Source organism: Canis aureus, chromosome 11 (assembly GCF_053574225.1).
Source record: "Canis aureus isolate CA01 chromosome 11, VMU_Caureus_v.1.0, whole genome shotgun sequence".
NCBI classification, from domain to species: domain Eukaryota; kingdom Metazoa; phylum Chordata; class Mammalia; order Carnivora; family Canidae; genus Canis; species Canis aureus.
Window position 1 is genome coordinate 13,485,198 of NC_135621.1, and position 22,704 is coordinate 13,507,901.

Sequence of the window (22,704 nt, forward strand, 5' to 3'; positions counted from 1 at the left end):
CATAAAAATAAAATCATACAGTATGTGGTCCTTTGTGACTGACTTCTTTCACATAGCATAGTGTTTTCAAGATTCAGCCATTTTGTAGCATGTGTCATACTTAATTCTTTTTATAGATGAATACTGTTCCATTATATGGAAGTACCACATTTTTATTCCATCATTTGTTGGACATTAGGGTTGTTTTCCACTTTTGCTATTATGAATAATGCCCCATGACTATTCTTGTACCAGTTTTGTGTGCCCATATATTCAGTTCCATAATGTAGGTAGGTATACACACACACACACACAATAGTGGAATTATTGGATTATATGTTAATTCTATATTTAATCTTTGAAGGAATTACTAGATGATTTGTCAAAGTAACTGCACCATTTTACATTCCCATCAGCAGTGTATGAAATTTTCAATTTCTCCACATCCTCACCAAAACTTTCCATCTTTTTGATTATAGTCATCCTAGTGGGTGTGAAACAGTATCTCATTATAGTTTTGATTTACGTTGCCCTGTTAGTGATGTTGAGCATCTTTTTACAGTGGCATTATTCATAATAACCAAGAAATGGAAACAACCCAAATGTCCGTCAACTGATGAATGGATTTTTTTATGAATGGATTTTTTTAAATGTGCTGTATTCATATCATGAAATATTATGTGCAGCCATAAAAAGACATTAAGAATGATACATGTTACAATATACGTAAACCCTGAAAACAACTGCTAAGTGTAAGAAGCTAGTCACAAAGGACCAATATTATATAATTTCATATATATGAAATGTCCAGAATAGGCAAATTCATAAATACAGAAAGTGAATTAGTAGTTTCCTAGGGTTGGGGAAAGATGGGAGGAAATGGAGTGACAGCTCATGAATATGGTGTTTCATTTTGAGATGATGAAAATGCTCCAAAATTGATTGTGGTGATGGTTGTAAAACTCTGAATATACTAAAAGACACTGGATTGTACACTTTAAATAAGTCAAGTGTATGGTATGTTTTTCTTTTGAAAAAGTTAAAGATGAAAATGTGAACTTGTATAGATTTAAGAAATATTTTCATTTTTCTTACATAAAGGTAAATTCACACCATTTCCTCTTCAATAACAGTTGCTTTGTTAATCCCTCCTCACCTTCTACCCTTACCCCTTTAAACGTCTTTTAGGTTTGCCCTTGTTGGTGTTGGATCTGAAGCATCCTCAAAAAAGTTAATGGATCTGTTGCCTAAAAGAGAACTTCATGGTCAGAATCCTGTTGTAACTCCATGCAATAAACAGTTCCTGAGTCAATTTGAAATGCAGTCCAGGAAAAGTAAGCAATCCCTCAGAGGCCTTTATTAAAAGATGTGCATTTTAAGCAATGTTGTTAGTATTTGTTAGATATTACACTGGAGAAGTCATCATGATACTTAGTTCATTGGAGAATCCATTTTAGAGAGTCCATCCTTTGAATTAAATCTGGTTTATGACTGTGGTCCTGTGTACTGAAAACCCATTTCCATTTTTCTCTACATGTCTCAGGCCCATATTATACAACAATTTGCAAGTTCTATAGCCCTGCCATTCTTGTCCTGTCATTCCCATCCTAGAGCAAGGAAGAAACTACATTCTAATCCTTAGATTGAAGGACAGTTATGTGGATGTGTGTTGTGGTGGGGAGAAACCACTGGTAACCAGAAAATACTCGTTGATTTTCTGCGTGGCACCAAGATCTTTCACCACTTGGTAAAGTGAATATAGAAAAGATTTGCCATTACACACTTAGGAATGCTGTCACTTAAAGAGATAAGGTAGATGATCATGTAATTAACAGAAATTCAAGTGGTTGTTTTTCTTATTAGCACATAAGACTTAAGTGAAGAATATGTTATAAAATTTAAATAATTTTTGCTTACCGAAATTCGTATTTCTGTTGGGAGAATTTCAGTCTTGGTTGCTGCAGAGTACTGGTATTTCAAAAGTAACTCATATTTACTCAGTGGAAATACACTTAAGTCTGGATATTTTGAGACTTCAAAAGAACTTAACTAGATGTGAACATTTTCTAACCAGTACTCATGTAGTGTGGACAGACCTGAGGCATCTGCAATTTAGTATATAGCATACTTGAACTTTGAAATAGATGTTTCTAATAGCAGTGGTTACATTTCAGAGGACTATTTTAATAAATGCTATTTATGAGTATTTGGATGTTTGCAGCTACACAATCAGGACAAATGTCTGGGGAAGGTAAAGCTGGTCCTCCAGGAGGCAGTTCACGTGCAGCATTTCCACAAGGTGGTAGAGGACGGGGCCGTTTTCCAGGGGCTGTTCCCGGTGGGGACAGATTTCCTGGACCAGCAGGACCAGGAGGGCCACCCCCACCTTTTCCAGGTAAAATTTTTCTTAAATTACCATGGATAAAATGTGTCTACCTTAATACCTCTTTTCCTTTTCTCTCTTTTTCAAGTAATGCATTATTAATGTAACTTACTCTCCTTGTTATGCTATTTTTGGAATCCAGGAAATTTGATCAAGCATCTTGTTAAAGGAACTCGGCCTTTGTTCCTGGAAACTAGGATTCCATGGCATATGGGGCACAGCATAGAGGAAATACCCATTTTTGGCCTAAAAGGTCTTTATTTTTCTCCAAACTTGCTTGACTTATATATAGAATATTTACATCCGTCTTATTTTCTTACCTCTTAAAAAATCCTTTCAAGACCATTTTTCCTTGTTTCACTTTCTAGCTTGGCATCAGAGTAGAATATAAGGTGGGTGATTTCACTGTAAGAAATGTGTGTACGCTGAAAGATGGAAACTCTCTCTAAGCATTGTAATCTTCTTTATTAACGTTTTTTGTTTCAATAGTTTTTCTTAAGCATAAATTGAGCTAGTTACATTTGTAAAGATATACTTCACTTTTGTAGTTGTTAGTGTAGCATTTACCATACGGGTTTCATTTAAAGAGAAAGAATCTTGGTCTGTGAGTTGTGCTTTAAAAGTATGATCTTGGCATACCGGTTGTAATCCCTTACTGAAGTGTTTTCTCTCTTTCTCTCCTCTCTCCTCTGTTCTGTAGCTGGACAGACTCCGCCACGTCCACCCTTGGGCCCTCCAGGCCCACCTGGTCCACCGGGTCCTCCACCTCCGGGTCAGGTTCTGCCTCCCCCTTTAGCTGGGCCTCCTAATCGAGGAGATCGCCCTCCACCACCAGTTCTTTTTCCTGGACAGCCTTTTGGGCAGCCTCCGCTGGGCCCGCTTCCTCCCGGCCCTCCACCTCCAGTTCCAGGCTACGGCCCCCCTCCTGGCCCACCACCTCCACAACAGGGACCACCTCCACCTCCAGGCCCCTTTCCACCTCGCCCACCCGGCCCTCTTGGGCCGCCCCTTACACTTGCTCCTCCTCCGCATCTTCCTGGACCACCTCCAGGTGCCCCACCACCAGCTCCACATGTGAACCCGGCTTTCTTTCCTCCACCGACTAACAGCGGCATGCCTACATCAGATAGCCGGGGCCCACCGCCAACAGATCCGTATGGCCGACCCCCACCCTATGACAGGGGTGACTATGGGCCTCCTGGGAGGTAAGTTAGTGTGTATTTAGGACCATGGATTTGATTGGCAAAAGATATTCCATGCTCTCATCACTAAGGTTTTTGTTTGGCTGGTTTTTTAAATTATGACCTTTTCCCCAGATACTAAATTTTCTATATTGTTTTCTCTTGTTTGAAGAGGCAGTGTCATCTGATGAAAGACATACTAAACAGCGTTGGGAATAAACTACCTCTGCCACTTAATAAAGACGCATGATTTAGAGCAAGTCACTAAATCCTAGGGATTCATTTCCATTATTTTTTAAGTTAAAAGAGGTTAATAAAGATAATTTAAATGAGCAAGTGGGATTCTTAAGCTACTTTTAAGATTTTAAAGTGAATCTCATTTACCATTGGTGATACTACACAGAGCACTAAAGTTTCTTCATTTTAAGAATTAGATCAGTTTATTATGTGAGTACTAATGATTATCTCATGGTGATTAGGAGTCCTGAGTGGCAAATTACTAACGTTTAATTAAAATGGGAACATTCGATAATTTACAAGTATATTTGGGTAGATAAAGGCCTATAAAACACAGTTTTTATGGAAATTAAAATAATGGTGATCCTTGGAGAAGAGCTAGGTGGAAATCACTGTTCAAGTAAGTGATCTCTTAGCCCCTTTCAAAAGTAATTTAAAAACTATCCATACTCGAAACATAATTTAGAGAGCTAGGTTTGTCATCTCTAAGAACTATTTGAATTTGCCCCCTTTAATTTCCTCTGAGTTTATATTTTTAAACTATCACTGTTAAACTACCTTGTATTTCATTTTGTCTGATAATGTCCTGAAGGAATGGATTTGAGAGTCTGCCTAATTCCATGCAATTGCACAGGCACATGGCAGTAAATTTGATGTTGTAAACAACGCCCATTAACCATTATCTGTTTGTAGAGGTTGCATCATTATAACTATTAAAAATACTGTTTAGGGGCCCTGGGTGGCTCAGTTGGTTAAGCATCTGCCTTTGGCTCAGGTCATATCGTCAGGGTCCTTGGTTTGAGCCCCATGTTGGGCTCCCTGCTCATTTGGGAGTCTGCTTCTCCCTTTACCATCTGCCTCCCTATCCCCTTGCTTGTGTGCGTGTTTTCTCACTCTCTTCTTCAAATAAATCTTTTTAAAAAAGAAAATACTGTTTCCTCTAGAAAACAGTTAAAACTGCTGAACTAGTAATAGTAAAACTTTTTGTGTTCAATTCCAGTGAGTGATTTCATATTATTAAGTGTTCACCTTTAGTATGTAAGAATGGGTTAGATGACTTAGTTTGTTTAAAATTTTAGTTTCATACCCTTTTCCTAACCTAATAGAATTTGTGCAGTATTAAATTTTCAAGAATGGGGAGGTGGTTATTAATGACTAATCTTTTTTTAAAAAATTAGAGAAAACTCATCTTACATGAGAACTTTTAAGGGTGATAGGATGGGCACAAGTCACATCATTTGGTTAAAAAACATGTATTTTGAACAACTTGTAATTTGCTCAGGATGTTTATAATTTGGGGAGTAATAGTAATACCTTAGAAGCATGTAAAAGATTAGATTAGCTATTTCCTCATTTCAATGAAATGAACTACTGCCTCCCTTAACTCAGTGTCCTAACTAGTAACTCAGATGGCAAAAAGCTTTCCTTTTCCTATACTGTACATGTACACTTTTTCTTTTTTAAGTATAGTTGACACAGTGTACATGTACAATTTTTAAAGTTGTCAAGCAGCTATAGAAAATTTTAGCATTTAATTCATTTTTTTCAACAGTTGTTTATACTTAATATCTTTTATTTGCCAGATGCTTTTCTGGAAATTCAGTGGCAAACAAGATGGTCTAAGATCTTGTCCCTGCCTGAAGTTCTATTAATTAATCAGACGTTTGTTATCCTTCTATTGCGAGTTGGGCCCTGTGCCTAAAGGATGATTGTAACCAGATTCCTTAATTGTATAGGGCTGTATTTTTTACTGTCAACGTTTAAAAGCATATATGTAAATGAAAGTTATAATAACAAGTAACTATCTTATATACATCAAAATAATTTATTATTTCTGTTTTTGGGTGCCTGAAGAATATTGTGCATATGTAAATACATTATTTCAGGCTTCCAGAAAGACAAGATTTCTAAGTTGCTACTTTATTTCAGCTGAAAGATGGTAGTGTAAGAGAATTTTGCTTAGACTTTTTCTCTTTATAGGATAAATAGTATGCTTCGCTCTGGGAAAGTAACTACTTGCTCTGAGGCACTTGTCAAAAGCAACTACTATGAATTGTTTTATACTGTTATGACTAACTTAGAAAATTTGTTGAGTACAATTTAAGGTTTATTTTTATTTTACAGGGAAATGGATACTGCAAGAACGCCATTGAGTGAAGCTGAGTTTGAAGAAATCATGAATAGAAATAGGGCAATCTCAAGCAGTGCTATTTCAAGAGCTGTATCTGATGCCAGTGCTGGTTTGTATATTTCTTCCTATATTAATATTTCTTATTTGTGTTATTAGAAAGGACCTAAAACTATGTGCAATCTTAAAGATTGGTCATTTACATTTAGTACTTACTATGTTCATATTCCCAAATCATACCTATATTTATTTAAAAGACATTGAAAGAAGCTATATGTCACAGTGTAATGAAAAGATCCATAATTTAAAATTTTTAAATGTAGATTTAAATTTTAGTCCTGACATTTAATGGCTTAAGTTTGATTCTTGTATTTACAAATAACTTGTCTTATACAGCTATAATAATAACAAATCATGCTAATTTAACGCATAAAGCTGTTTCCACATGGTGAAACACTAAAATTAAGACAGCTTCTGTAGTTATTTTAGTGCTCTTTTATAAAACACTTTATCACTCTTATCCCAGGTGGTTTGGTGGTATTTTGGAAATAATTTATTTGATTTTAACCCCTCTCCTTTCCCTCATAGGTGATTATGGGAGTGCTATTGAGACATTGGTAACTGCAATTTCTTTAATTAAACAATCCAAAGTATCTGCTGATGATCGTTGCAAAGTTCTTATTAGCTCTTTGCAAGATTGCCTTCATGGAATTGAATCCAAGTCTTATGGTTCTGGATCAAGGTAAAACTTTCCTGTCTCATGTCTTATTTAAAACTGTTACTTTTAGGGATCCCTGGGTGGTGCAGCGGTTTGGCGCCTGCCTTTGGCCCAGGGCGCGATCCTGGAGACCCGGGATCGAATCCCACGTCGGGCTCCCGGTGCATGGAGCCTGCTTCTCCCTCTGCCTATGTCTCTGCCTCTCTCTCTATCTCTCTGTGACTATCATAAAAAAAATAAAAATAAATAAAAATAAAAAACTGTTACTTTTAAAATAACAAAAAATAATGTGTCTGGGACTTTAAAGTAGGACTTTGATTTTACTTATTACTATTTATGCAACAGCTAGAATGTTTTTTGTTTTTGTTTTTGTTTTAAACATTGAATCAAATGCCAGGTGTTTGCTTGCTTCTAAAACCCTTCAAAGGTTTCTGGTTACTCTTAGAATAAGACTGTAAACATTGAGACACTGTATGATACCTTCCTGTCTTTCCAGCCTCATTGTGTACCTTACCCCTTGCTCACTATTCTCTTGTCACAGTGGTCTCCCTTCTCTTCCTCTTGATACATCAACACTTAATCACCTCACTGTCTTTATACTTGATATTCCTTCTGCTGGGAGTCCTTTTCCCTGGCTCTTCATATAGCTGTCTTCTTACTCTTCATGCCTCAACTCAACCTGACTTCTAGGAGAGGTCTTCTCCCAGGTTATTCTTTTTATTTCTTTCATAGTACACCATAATCTTTTTTTTTTTTTTTTTAAGATTTTATTTATTTATTTGAGGGGAGGGAGAGAAAGAGGGAAAGAATCCAAGGCAGACTCTGCGTTGGAGATCCTGACGCAGGGCATAATCTCATAATCCTTAGATCATGACCTAAGCCAAAACCAAGAGTTGGACCCTCCACTGATTGAGCCACTCAGCAGGCAACCCTGTTCTTTATTATTATTGCACATTTCTTTTTTTTTTTTTTTTTTTTCACTAGAATATATGTTGAAAGATGGAAGGGGCCTTACCCGTCTTGTTCACAACAATATTTCTAATGACTAAACAGTGTTTTGTTGTTGTTGTTGTTGTTTTTTAAGATTTTATTTATTTATTCATGAGAGACACACACACAAAAGCAGAGACACAGGCAGAGAGAGAAGCAGGGTCTATGCAGGGACCCTGATGTGGGACTTGATCCCGGGTCTCCAGGATCACATCCTGGGACGAAGGCAGGCACTAAACTGCTGAGCCACCCAGGGATCCTCTAAACAATGTTTGGTACAGAATAGGTGCCAAATAAATATTTCTTTGAACAAAGGAATTAATGAATGATCTGTTATTTTCTAATTAGGTAATTCCTTTTTTTTTTTAAAGCATTGTAGCTACCTTTGAAATTTTACATATATTTGAAAGGTAGTAGATCCTTAATCTCTACGAGATATTCATAGATCTGTCCTTAGTGTATTTTATCTGGTGTAGAGTATTCATTAAGATAAGGGAAAGGAGCTTTTCTTTGTCATGGTCCCCAATTTCCTAATGAGTACCTTTCTGACCCAGTGTAAATAAGAATCTCCATAGCTGAACAAAATTGTCATAGCTGAAGACCATACGTTTACATAGTCTCCTTTTTAGTTTTTTAAGCCCTACTTAATAAGAACTTCCTTGATCAAGGAGCTTAGCATCTAATGATGTTTGCTAAGTCTAGCTATCTGGTGCAAAAATACAAAATGGATATTTCATCTTACAGTTACTTCCTTATTGTGAATTTCAGAAAAGTATTTTAAGCAGTTTAGTTTGGTCAAATTACCTGTTTTTTTGATTTGTGTTTGAAAGCAGCTAAATGAGACATTGCTTTTTATTGAATAAAATGTGAATAGTATTGTAGTATTTTCTAGTGGTCATAAGTACTAAGTTTTGAACTTTGCTTCCCATCATGTCCCTCAGCTCTCCATCGCACACCCCTGTAGCTAGCAAACATACATATTATTGGAAAATTTCTTAAGGGAGTAGCACTCATGATTAATCATATTTGGGTTAGTTATAAAAGTAAAATTAATAACTTACACATAGGTTTACGAAACCTGTTAATGGGTGGTAATATTTATGTATTTTAAGTCTCATAATCTCATGAATTTTATGTCTAAAAAACTACTTTCTGTACATTCTTTAGTTTGAAACAACATGTCCTTTGAAATTTTTTCTCTTTGACCTTTCTGTTTTTTGTTCAGTAAACACTACGTGTTTGTTTTAGGCTATTAGATGTAATAAGATGTATTGCCCCTGTGTGTCTGGTTCCCAGTTTGGGGGTGAATATTTTTAAAAATGGAACTTCTAGTTCATGCTTGTTAGATGAGTTGGTAAATCATTATTGGAAGTTCAGGATATCCTAAGTCTAAACTAGATTTGTAAAGAATTTTTTGCCTTAGGTACTTTTAAACACTGCTATCCACTTACAGAGAGCATTAATCCAGTAATTTCTTTTAGAAGACGTGAACGATCAAGAGAGAGGGACCATAGTAGATCACGAGAAAAGAGTCGGCGTCATAAATCCCGTAGTAGAGATCGTCATGATGATTATTATAGAGAGAGAAGCAGAGAACGAGAGAGACACCGGGATCGGGACCGAGACCGGGACCGAGAACGGGACCGAGAGCGCGAGTATCGTCATCGTTAGAAGAAGGTGGGTATTCCTTGTTCCGGTTATATTTAGCATATGTGTTATTAACAGTAATTATAACTCCAAGGCTATTGTTTATACAGTATATACCTACATTTTAAATGGTCCAACTACTTGTTCTGAATTAAATCTTCTGGAAACATCTGAGACAAAAAACAGGTAAGTATTGACAGGTAAAAAAATTTGACGTTTTATCCTTGAATATTGTATTGTGGAGTTAAAACTTTTAGATTGTTAATGGTCTTAAGAAAGCAAGAAAATAATCAAGAGGACTCATGTCTACTTCTAAAATCTAAAAATTGGAATTGTCTTAATTGTATAGATAGTTTGCATGTAATTTGAAATACAAAATACAGGAAGTTAATTCGTATATATTTAAAAGTTAAATTGAAAGTTTCTTTCCTTGAACTCATTCTATCCCTAAAACTTAAAGAAAATGTAATAGTTAATAATATAGGAGGATGGTCTCAGCATTGAAAGAGCTTTTGTACTTAAAATGTTCTTTAGAAGACACTTTTCTTGGCATCTGCTTTTGTTTTAAAATAAAAGAAACCATATCCTTTAATTTGCAAAGAAGATGCGAAACTTAATTAAAATGGGTTTAGGGTTTTCCATATCTAAGAATTTTAAATTGTATCAGATCATGCACCCCAGGTTAGAATAACCTTGAAATAATTTTCTTTGATGTTTCATTCATAAACCATAATCATTGTGTCTTTTTTTCTGTATTTTAAAACTATTTCTTGTGTACATTTTTCATAAAGCGGGAAGTTGTCTGTTTATACTTCATTTTCACGTGTAATTTTATTTTTATATTTGTGAACAGCATTTATTCATGTGAAAAGTAGGGGGAGGGCATTGTGAGGCTTGTGCATGTGACACAACGGTTATTCTGTGAACAAGTAATTTTTCTTTATGTGTTGGTGGCATATCCAAAGTAAATTAGGCTAAAATAAACCCCTTATAGGTAACCATTCTTTACACAGTTATTTTCCATAATTGTGGGAAACACTAAAAATTTAGTCATGATAATTGTTAGTATTTAAATTTTTATGGGCAAAATCAGAGACTATCAAGTGTATGCAATTCTTTGACAGAATAGCAGTTTCTTTAACTAATAGATATATTTTAGCAAATGAGATCCTTATTGAATAATACTATTTATAAAACAAGCATGTAAATCTGATTTTTATGGTAGATTAGCTATTACATTATTGACAGTTTTATGGGCTTTTTGAAGTGAAAAGGCCAGTTTTAATACTTCCCTAGCATTTCAAATATGCATCTTAAATATTTATGAAAACTTTAGCTTTAAAAGCTATTTTTGTATTGTAGAACTTAATATAAATCTCAAACATTTCTTTAGTATGAAGCAAAACATCTTTCGCTTTAAAGCTGAGCTTATTGAAATTAATTCCGCTCTTGGATATGAGTAAGGATTAAATGTGTCATGTAAATCTAAATGCTAAATTTTAAAGATGTAGTTTTTTTCCCCTTGGGTTGACTAGATCATAATCCCATTTTATGAAAAAAAATTCTCCGTCTCCATCAGTTGCTTAAGGTGAATTATGACCAACATATTACTTGAAATGTTTAACTGTATCAGCCATTTCATTTATAGTAAGGTACAAGTCCTTTAAGTTACGTTTTTATGTAGACTTCGCCAGTTATCAACAAGCTGCTAATTACTGAAGGCATGATAATTAAGCTTCCATACATTTTTAATCATTTCCAAATTTGGATGTGCCCCATCAAGGGGCTTCTGAACCAGATAATGAGTTTCTTCTTGGTTTTAGTTAAACTAGCATAGTTAGCCAACTCCTTTTCAAACTCCTTGAAAAGTCCATTGTTAATTTTAAATACTTTGAATTAACTAACATTACATTCCAGTAATGGGTACACCTAACTGTATCATGGCTTGAGTTTCATTACATTCAGACATTAACTATGAATTCCTAACTTGCAAACTATTGTTGGCTTTTTTTTCTTAATCACTGATGTGTACCATACCAAAATTCCCATGTTTTGTTTGTACATTAATCAGAATTGAGTTGTAATATTGTTATGTGCCTTCATCCAAGCAAAATTTTACATAAGCATTCCTAGGGCAAAAAATTCTGTTATCCTGGAATATTGTACCTTTGCTATACCAAACAGTATTTATTGCGGTTGTAGATGTGACTTTATAGGGGTGGGGGCTAGGATCAAATATATTCGAGTGAAAAACTTTTAAACAAACTATCTGCACATTTAATTATTATCATAATAGGGTCTGTTGACCTTTTTAGAAGTTTTAAAATATGAGTCCTTTTGAGCTTTCATGTACATTTTAAGTGGACTAATGGAATACAAATAACTTGGAAGCTAACGTGAATGTCAGTAAGCGTGTATATAAAAAAAATACTGTAATTTACTATTAAAGTGATAAATGGCTAAAAGGGCAAGTTCTTAATTTAACTGGAAACTTAATGATGTTGGCAAGCTGTTAATGTCTGTCCCATCTTAATTTTTTTTGTGTTTGAACTGTTGGTAATGTTAATTGCATTCTCTCATTTAAAATATGTATTAATTTTTCTAAAAGCATTTAGTATTTAAGTTCAAGTAGGTAATATTTTAATGGGAATATCAGTATTGTAAATTTTCAGTATGTACATACATTGTATTTCATATTCTGTAATTTCTGCCTCCATTCTCAGACCACTCTGAGCAAAACAAAAGTAGTTCAGTGTTTTAAGATTGTACACTTCTTACAGAAATAATTTTACTGTCACAGTTATTTTCTTTTAGATTGCATTCCTCTTACTACTTGTTTAAACCAATGCTCCACAGCAAATTTGTTACTCAGTTTTTCTTTGTATACAAAGAGTAATGAATCCGAATTACTTTTTAAATACTCTTCATTCATGCTTTTCCTCTCCCTGAAATACAAGGTTTTGCATATTTTCAAATCATTGTCCATTTCTCTGATAAAATTTTTAAGCATATTTTATGGAATATGTATTAAATAAGTATGCTTCTTTGTAAGACTTCTTTTACCATAGATCAAAATCTTAGGTTGTGTTGTTACTGCATAAGATTTAGGGTGGTTTGCACTCTTTAGTTTTTCATTAATTTGGGAAGAACAAAAAAAGGCAAAAGAATAAAAAGTTCTTTTTTTACATGCTAAGATATTTCATCTCCTTAAGATATAGTGTCACTTTGAGGCCAATGTGAAAATTAAGTTCTCTTAATTTTCCACTGAATAGATACTATGATACTCATGGTGGTGATATTTAAAAATTATTTCTACAATTCTTAAGTCATCTGAGATCTGCCTCATATTATCCGGCCTTGTGTTTGTCTTTTCCCATATATCTTAACTGCTGTGCTTCATCTGAATATGCTAGCTCTCACTTCTTTTGCTCTCACTTCTTCTAGGTTTCCTTTTAATATTTGTAAAACCTGACTACACAGCTCTCTTAAGTGACAGGAGGGTAGGAAGTAATCCCTTGTATGGATGTATAGTGTGTTTTTTGCTCACTGTGGTTTAAGAATGGGTTTTGTTTACAAATGATTAATGTTCCCTGTTAAAAGAAAATTCAGTGCCAATGTGAGTCACCTTGCTCTCACCTTCATCTCAGTGTGAAATTTACTATCATTGTTTTAGTTTGTAAATTAGATCATTTTGAATAAGTAATGTTTTGAATGAGTAGTTAGCATTGTTTTAAAGAAAACCTAATAACCAAAAGGGGGTAAGTGTGCCATATGTGCTATCCAAATTTACTAATTTGCCTTCTGTGGTAGCATGTTTTAATCCTCACAGGAAATTCTAAGTCACATTAAACAGCTTATTTTGAAATGTCCATTTTGTGAAATTTGGGGGGCAAATAAGAGTTTTCCTTGACTATGGTGAAGTTTATTTCGATAGTAACCTGCCTAGAGCAACCATCTTGTATATGTGTTTTATTAGTGTAATGAAAGACTAGTTAAAATGAGGTAAGGTAAGTACTATGTCCACAGGTAGAAAGAAGGAAATAACAAATGTTGTGGTAGTAAAGGAATTTTTGTAAATATCTACAGTAAACAATATTTTCTGTACTATGTTTTAGTCAGCACAAGAAGGAATTTTGATTTTATAAGAGTTGGCTTATATTCAGAATCTTATTTCTTGTCTACTCCATCCCCATTCCTCTCATTAAGGAGAAATTTTCAGAAAAGAGAAAAGTGAGTTTTATTTCACTGAATTAATAGATGCACATCTCTAAAAGCATATTAGAATTCTTTCAATTCAGTATTAATTCAGTTAATTCTTTTAATTCAATATTAATGTGAAAATCTATGAAAGATCCATATCATATATATATATTTGAATCTTACTGGAAAGGTGAATTGGCCATGAGCTTAGAAATACTGATGCTAACAAATTTACTTTGAAGTTTCTAACAGAAACGCTCGTAATTTGAGTTGTTACTATTGGCTTGATCTTACGTTATCTCAAGATAGAGGTGCTTCTCTGTATTGAAATTTTACTTAGTACTTTATAGGCTTCATTAAAGAGCTGTAGATTTCATTTGTCTTAGTTTTTTTTAAACAAGCTTTTACATAGATCTTCCTTATATAACTGATAGCTAAAACAAGTAATTGTGTGACTTTGACATTAACATATTTGACTAAATGGTATTCTGAAAACAGCATTGAATGTATTTGTCACTTTTAAGCTTTTTTGATATCTTTGTTTATGTAGATGTCTACCTAGAAATTTGAGAGTATAATATGGGATTGGATTTTTGGAAATGGGTTGTATTGCCTTCAAATTTGCTTCCGTTTGAGATTGTAAAATTTGTATTTCCCAATGGATAAATGTAAAGTGTTTAGAAATAGAAATAAAACCTGTCAGACTACCCCCAGATTTTATGTCTATATGGTGAAAATGAGAGAGTTATTAATAGTAAAAACCTATGAAGTATAATCAAGCAAAAGATGAGTGCGTTTTCCTGCATAAAGATGTGTATTATAATTTTACAAACAGCATTCTCTACAGAAAAAGTAGTAAAATTCTCCTTTGGAGTAATGAATAAGTTGCAGTGTATGCCATATGTTTTTTGGAAGGATTGGGTATTTTTGTTTTGCTCACTGTGACTTTAAACAATTTTTCCCTCTTTAATGACCAGATCTCTCTTTATCTCTCACATCACAACAAAAATTTTAGGGAGATAACATACTTTTGCAGTAAAGCTTAGGAATTTCCAGTAGTGCATCTTTTCAGGTTAGAACATATTCCTTATCTTTATTTAATACTTTAATACCAGGTTTTAGATATGTTGCAAGGAATAAAAATAAAACCTATGAAAGCTGTCTTTCTAGATTTTTTTTTCATGAAGTAATTCTGCCTAAAGCTTCATCAACATAAGATAAAGGTACAATAAAAGGTAACATTAGAAATGGCTTAAGTATCTCATTGAAAAATACAGGCAAATAGAACTATTTAAAAGAGACAGTTCGGGATTATAACATTTGGGGCTTTGGAGGGGTTTTATTTTGCAGTTGTAAAATTTGGGTTTTTATTGCTAGGTAACATGAATGCGTATGTGTATTGATACACTTAAGTTGCTTACAGCCTAGTAGGGGAGGAAGGAACATAAAATAGAACGTTCAAAGTTGTGACACTATTAATGACTCTTAAGTATGAAGCAGAAAGTATTTTCCGATTACTTATATGGCAAGAATATCACTAAATATTGTGCCCTTTACCTCTTACTACATCATCATATTGAAATGCTCTCTTGGAATTTATTTTAAATATGGTGTTTCAGTCATCAGTTACATGCAAGTTAATTGAATGTTTCTTTTGTGAACCTCTGCTTGAAGTTTGCATATTTTTGTATTCTTGAAAATTTAGTTTATCAAATTTACTGGTTTTTTTTTCTTTATGTGAGTTTTCAATGAAATTTATCATTGTAGATTCTTATTTTAGCTTGTTTTTGGTTAGCTTCTATATTACGTTAGTTATTTCAATATAGGTGGAATAGAGTAAAAGTAAAGTAAATGTTTTAAACTTGTATTATGTCTAAAGATTTGTATGTGGATGTCATATTTATTTAAATGTGCATACTGAGCTATATATTTATAAATTTTATTTATGCATTTTGTAACATGAAACAATTTGATTTATAACATTTGCAGAAGTTCCTGTATGCTGTCAAATAAATACAACTAATTTGTAAAATAGTTTATTGCATTTTATATTCAGTTCACATTTAATTGTTAATGAGTTCTTTAGAATTGATATGTGGGTGAATGAAAAATATTTACATTAAAATCATTCAAGCATTTTTCCATTTATTTTTGTAGTATGCATACTTTAGAAAATGACTTATAAATGTTTCCATCATCACAGAAACAGCAGCTGCCATATTTTCATTTGTTTCAGTTACATAAAGCCATAAAAACAGAAGAATGAAATCAGAATGTCTCACTTTTAATCAGTACATAAATTTGGGAGCATTTCTCCACCATAAAGGCAGCTACTGTTTCAGTTAATGCTTATTGTGTTAGAATACGTAACAGTGAAGTAGATGCACGACTTGTGTATGTATAGTTAAGCCAGCGTTTTTCTGTGTATTATGGGGAATAGCAAAATCTACATCACAAATTTTGACACATTACAGCTGAAGGAAGAGGAACACCTTCCAAGACAAAACAGTCTTCATGGGGGAAAAATGACGCTTGTCCAGCAGTTTGCTTCTTGTGATTGAACTGAACCTGTAAGGATTCATGGATAAAATGAACAGGAATAGATCTGAATAAAGCAAATCTGCATAAATGGTAACCAGTAGCTCTACTTTATTTTTTATGTTGCTTAACTGTTTTATTTGAAGGAAACCTGTGTGATTTAAAAAGTTATAGCTTTTGCAACTTTATTACTGGTTATATACATTTGGCCATTATAATGTGCAAGCAATTGGAAAAAAACCGTCAAGTAAATGCTTGTTTTTATAGTAGTTTGTTCTTGTTAAAAATGTTCATATGATAATGTCTGTAAACAGCACCACTTTGATTACAATAGATGTAGTGTTGTAATAAACTGTTTAATGGGGCTGATGTGTAAAGCTGTTCAAGTTATTTGATGTTTACACCTCAGGGAAAGTCTTGTGTTCAGCAATATCTAAAGATAATGTTACTATGACATTTATACTGTCCTTTAAAAAAGCATTGCAATAGCGTTTTTGGATATGCACCAATCTAATCTTGCGTTCAGTGAATTAAACATACTAATTAAGTGTCTCTTGCCCTTGATTTTGATATTAGAATAGGTGATTACATGGATATTTAATATTTCTATATTCTGCTTTTCTAGCTGTTTTTACCTAGTTAGCTTGTGATTTTGCTGAATGGTATGTAAACTTGTAAAATTTCACAGACATAGCAATCCAGTCAATGTGTTAGGGGTCAAAAAAAATTTTGTGGTTTTAACATTTGAGTAAAAACCCATACGTTATTTGCTACAGTAATGCAGCTTAATTACAACAGATGTACTGAAACGCTTAATTGTAAACTGCTAGCATTGAAGAAATATTTTGACAATTCTGATTTGATGCGGCAGTTATTTGCTGTTTTATATTAATAGTGCTTATGGTTTATTTTTGAAGCCATAGGCAATGTAAATACAGCCGTGCAGCAGACAAATGTGAGTAAGGAGAGCATTAGTTTTATTTTCTGGTTACTATAGATTTCAGAAGGGCGTGATGCTTACTAATACCGAGTTGTTTTCTCCTGTATGTGTAATGGGTGATTATAGGTGTACCCTGTCACCACAGTTTAAGGAATCTTGTGTGTATTCATGCAACCTTTTGATTCATGCTAGAGTTACTTACTAATCAAAGATTTTTTTCAAATCTGCCTTGCATATAGGCCGACATTTAAAAAACTTGGCTAGCATGTGTTCTTAATTGCAAAATTAGCATAGGCAGAGTGTCAACTTGATTAGATACTTTTATAGGAAGGTCCTTCCGAATCACTACTTCAGAAATTTGAGTTGAAATCCTAAGCAAGTTAATTTGTTTTTAAGATTTGATTATCTTTAAGAGATCTGGTAATACACGTTAGTTTTTTTTTTTTTTTAATACAGCCAAATTTTAGGGCAATGCTTTAAGTATTTAGGTACCCTAAATATTATGTCATGTGCAACTTGTAGAAGCCCTCCAAAGATTTGCACTGCAGTTCTTCACTTTCCTTTTGTCCGCTATCACGCTAGTTCTTACAAAATTAGCTGTTTCAAATTATTTATATTCTTGCTAGTTTTATTTTAAAACATTTTATGATTAGAGTACTTGTGCATGGGATCACTGGTGTTTATCAGAACTGTTTGCTCTCAAATTTTTCAAGCGTTCTATCTTGTTGAAAATGCAGTTGCCTTTTTTTTTTTAACATTATTTGAGAGTTGTATCAAAATCGGTTTTCTTGTTTTGTGTATAGGTATTGTTTTGTCATTCCTTAGCTTTTTTTATATTTTAATTCTAATGCCCTAATGTGAAGAAGTATGGACATAAATATATTACAAGGGAAATTAGTTAATAGTGAGTTTAAAAAGGTAAGTAAATGTCCATGAGAATAAGATACTCTGAGAGTTTTAAAATGGAATTCTAAAAATCTAACTGCTTGAACTTGAGATGAAACTGGAAATTTTGTGCTAATTAAATCCTTCATTTACTTTTTTGTTTTTTATCAGTGGAACCCTTTAATTGCTTATTCTATATCACTACGTGGCTGATCTCATTACGTGACTTTTGTTGCAGACAATGTGAGTGTACTAGAATTGTTTGCTGTTAGTCCGTTATTTTTAAGTGTTGTCAGAAGGAAATAACTTTTTGGTTTGACCCATTTTTAGTCTTCTATCTGATAACACATGAATGTATAGCAGTAAAGGTGAAAATTGCAAGCCTTGTTTAATTCTTCATATCCCTGTGTTGTTTATGAGCTAATGTTATTTGAAAACTCTTTCTTTCTTTTTTTTTTTTAACGTGTAAAAACAATCCAAAGAGAGAAATCATTACATAGACACCAAAAAAAAAAAAAAAAAGACAGAGAAAGAGAGTTTCAGAGACCTTTTCATTTCTTCTTCTTAATAATTGTAGTGACATGAAAACAACTTTGAGTTTTAACTTTAAGCCATAGGCATTTATTAGTGCTCTGCGATCACATTCCTTTCAGCCGTAGTTATGAATGAGTGATACAGCACCTCAGTGGTATTGCTTCTGAAGCAACATTTTGAATCAGATGTGCTACTTTTAGCTAAAGGACACATGTTTTGGAAGGGATATTCCAGTGTAAGTTTGGAAGTGTTTATTTTGTCAGTTTTCATAAGCAAGATTTGTAGTAAGTTGCAGTGGCTGTTGATCATAGTTTAGCCCATTTAATGGCCCTTTTACTCAGAATATTCTTAAGCAGTTAACTACAATTTGGAGTTCACAGATAACTTATGGATTGTAGCTTAAGGTGTTATTTTCATTTAATTCTCCTGTGGAGAATACTGCTTTGTTTTTTACTAGTTTAAGGTCAGTTCTTTAAATAAACAACAGGATTTTAATGAATGTTGTATAACATTTTATAGTGAAAGGGGGAAATTGTTGGAAGGGTAAAGACTTTCTCTTTCCCTTATGTATTTAAATGTGCCAATAACCTAAATACATACTGTTTTATACAATGAAATGCTACTATGAGACTTTCTGTTGGAGTTCTCTCAACATTTTGGTTTTCATACCTGAATGATCATTGCATTTTCTGTATTTTATAAGATGGCTCCAATTTTGTGTTTTAAGCTTCAGCCTGTTATTTTAAGAGGAAGTTTATGTTCTGATTCCTTACTAGAATACAGTATTGAGAGTCTTACTGTTTTACAGATAACTGCCTTTTAAATTTTATTCATTAAGTTCATTTGCATCCCATAGCCGTCTGTAAATGTTTCCTGCAGTTGTATGTACTTAAATGCACGCTTATCCATTGTACATAACTAGACATTTTTTGTGCTAAAATATATTAAGTGGGATTTTTGTAGCAAAGCATTCTATTTTTCTGTTCTTACTCTGTGTGTGTTGTTGTTGTTTTTTTACATTAACCTTCAGTTTAAACACTGGAGTATTTATTTCATTTTTTTTAGCAACTTGACTCTTAGAAGCCTTAGACTAATTTTTTAATAAATATTCAACCAAAAATTATAAATTTCTTAAGATGTGGCCTTACATATAGCATTCCTTGTGTTTGTAATGTGAGATTTTTTGATTAGAGAAATCAAAAGATTCTGGATTAAAGTTTCATTGTAAGTTGAAATAGAAAATATGTTAAAATGTCTAGGCTTCTGGGAGGAAGTTCTTACACTCTTCTTTCTTTGCATTAGAAAGAAGCAATATGAATTTTTACAAATATTCAGGCAATTGTATCCAGTTTAGATTGATTTAGGTTTGTCTTAACCAATGTTTCTTTAAAATTTCAGGTTGTTGGCATTCACTCTGAGTATGCAGCTACTGTGGTTTTTGTATGGGACATATAAACACTTTGTTAGGTGTAGACAGACTTTAATGTTTCAGAGACTTCCTGCTCTATTAACATGTTGTAATAGGAGTCTTAAAATATTAGGTAGAATTTAATTGAAGTCACACAAATCTTGAAATGGTATCAGCAAATAGTAAATACTACAGAAAGTCTTTCATGCACGAGCATCCTAAAATTCTGCCATGGGTGTAAATGTTTTGCATTAATTTCATAATTGAACAGATAGACCCTGCATTTAGTAAGAACATTTCATTTTGAAGAGGTGTTCTTTTTGTCACACTGTTACTGCATAACACTTCGCAGCATTTTGTAAGTTAAATTATTTTAAAATACAATGGTAAATTCATGTTTATTTTTTTACTTTGAAAATTGTAGTACTCAGGTGGTATTTAATGGGAAAGGATCCTTGGGGTAAATCATAATGTATTCTAAGGAATGCATCTATAACATTGACGACTTTAGCCTTAAAAAAAAGGTCTATTCTTACTCTTCTTCCTCTTCATCCCATGGTATATTAGCAAAGTAGTTTACAGCCTTGTACAGCCTTACAAAGTTGTTTTACAATTTTTAATGGAAAGCCCTTAACAACAACAACAAAAAATTGTATCATATTACCAGTATCCATGAATTGACTGAATCACGGTTTGTAAATAATTTGTCTAATACCAGAAGGCCAAAGAAAGTCTTAAAATTTTAGCTATTGACTCTGGTGACTTCACAATAAGATTTCTGTGCAAAAGGTAAGGTGATATTTGATCAAATAGACATCTTTTTGGTGTCCGTGAGAACTAGCTTCCATATTAGCTTCTTTAAAAAGCTCATTCCATTTTATTAAAATGTTTGTAATTGCAATTTTGTGTTTAATGTTTACTTTCTGTCTTTTCTTTCTTTAGCATTTAGGTGACTGTTCAGCAGTTTGCTATATGGCCATTGTTGGCCCTAAACTGCACTAGTAACAAGCATGGTATTTATCTTGTATTGAAAAATAAAACAGTTTTGATAATACTTTACAGTTTGTCCTTTTTATTTGGTTCATAATTTAACCATTGTGTATGGTTTGAATAATTCGTATCCATTGGCAATATACAGTATAACAGATTGGGTTGTTACACTACAGTGTTTTATATTTTGTCTTTAAGCCAGCCTAAAGTGGTAATTTTCTTCTGTATTGACATTTTCGTGGTCTTGAAGGAAGATTATACTTAGCTAAAATTAGGCTTTAGAAACATAAAACAGTTCTAGGCTGTTTTATTCTCAAACCTAAGATTCAGCAAACATTAGTTTTAGGAGATTATTTACCTTGTTAGACTTGAATCAAGTAAAAAATGTTTCTAGATTACAGCAAAAATATTTCACCAGCTAGCTTAGAAACCACATAGAGTACTTTCAAAACAGTAACAAGTTACGATTTCAGTACAGATTTGTATGCCAGATATAATCAGGTCCAAGATTCTCACCAATAGGCTTCAGAGTGTGGTGAAAGTGACAAGTCTATATGCAGTAAAAACCATATAAGAAATAGTAAGTTACCATTTCTAGGATCCTTTCCACTGCCCCATTAAAATTGTGGTTCAGGTTTTGTTAGTTTCCCTATTACTCTGTTACATGTTTACATTTTGAAGATTACATTCATTGATCCTCCTTTCCCTGAGTTCCTTGAGACTTTTACTGGAGAGTATTTGAAATAAAGATTATCAGGAACATTTTTTTTTTAACCAGATGCAACACAAGACTCCGTAGCAATCAATCAAGGCCTGATTCGGTGGAAGATGGACTTTTTTTTTTTTCAATAAGGAATTGATTGGGCAGCCTGGGTGGCTCAGGGTTTTTGTGCCGTCTTCAGCCCAGGGCATGATCCTGGAGACTCGGGATCGAGTCCCACATCGGGCTCCCTGCACAGAGCCTGCTTCTCCCTCTGCCTGTGTCTCTGCCTCTCTCTCTGTGTGTGTCTCTCATGAATAAATAAATAAAATCTTAAAGAATTGGTAGACAATTTACCTGTTTTATTACCTATAACTATTACCATGAAACAAGAAATGTTATTAGAAATGGTTTCCAATGCTTCTTGTTTTCATCTTGTCTCCCTTTTATCTTTCACTAACAAAACTGTTGAATTTTTGTTATGTCCGTTCCCATCAGATGCTGTTGTCTGTGCCCAATGAGGGATAAATATACATTATCTTAACTTTCAAAAATGTATATTCAGCTTTATGGGAAAACTTTAGGAATTAGTTTTTAATGATAGCACTGAGACCTGAAGAACAAATAAGCCGTGGTAAAGAGGGAAAGGAGGTACCTTCTAGTGAAAGACCTTTGCACTAAAGGGCTTTTGTGTCAGGAGGGAGTGTATTAGTAGGAATTGGAAGAATGCTAATTCAGCTACAGTGGGAAGTGAAAAACAGTGGCCTTTGTTTGGGTTTCAAGAAAAAGGCAAAAAACAAGACTGTGGGGTTTATAAATCACATTAAAGATTGCCCCAAGAATAATGTGGAATCCTCGAAGGGTGTGAAGTGTCAAAACTTTTTGGGTATAAGATCAAATCAGGAAAAGAATAGGGTAAACCAGTGAAACTATAGTAGAAGTCTTCAACTACAGGGAGATAGGATCATAGACATAGAAAAGTTGATTTAATGAAAGACTTAAGAAACTAAACTGATAATACTTAACTGGATGTTTGGATATGATAGAGTAGGATGGCTTTTAGAGCTTATGTAATGGTATATACCATTGCCCAAGTCAGGAAGTTTGGAAAAAGCTGTGGAGATAATATGAATCTTGTGCCTTTGGAATCCAAGAAATAGTTCTAATTAGTTATATGGCTTTGGAGTTTTGAATATATGTGTGAAAGCTCTAACTTCATAGTAACAGTTAAAATAGAGAAGAAACC

The 22,704-nt window shown here is 33.5% G+C and overlaps 1 protein-coding gene across 5 annotated transcripts in view; it reads left to right on the forward strand.

Annotated features, from left to right (window-relative positions):
• CPSF6 (cleavage and polyadenylation specific factor 6) overlaps positions 1-20,822 on the forward strand; it is a 36,128-nt gene extending 15,306 nt beyond the window's left edge. For 2 of the 5 annotated variants that reach the window (XM_077913784.1, XM_077913782.1), the window contains exons 4-11: positions 1,168-1,313; positions 2,201-2,374; positions 2,505-2,615; positions 3,063-3,567; positions 5,905-6,020; positions 6,497-6,650; positions 9,098-9,293; positions 15,938-20,822. In XM_077913784.1, the coding sequence (XP_077769910.1) occupies positions 1,168-1,313; positions 2,201-2,374; positions 2,505-2,615; positions 3,063-3,567; positions 5,905-6,020; positions 6,497-6,650; positions 9,098-9,287 (1,396 nt within the window). In that variant the 3' untranslated portion in view covers positions 9,288-9,293; positions 15,938-20,822. The remainder of the gene's footprint in view (positions 1-1,167; positions 1,314-2,200; positions 2,375-2,504; positions 2,616-3,062; positions 3,568-5,904; positions 6,021-6,496; positions 6,651-9,097; positions 9,294-15,937) is intronic. The other 3 variants (XM_077913783.1, XM_077913785.1, XM_077913786.1) reach the window with 3 other exon arrangements.
• Positions 20,823-22,704: the final 1,882 nt, after the last annotated feature.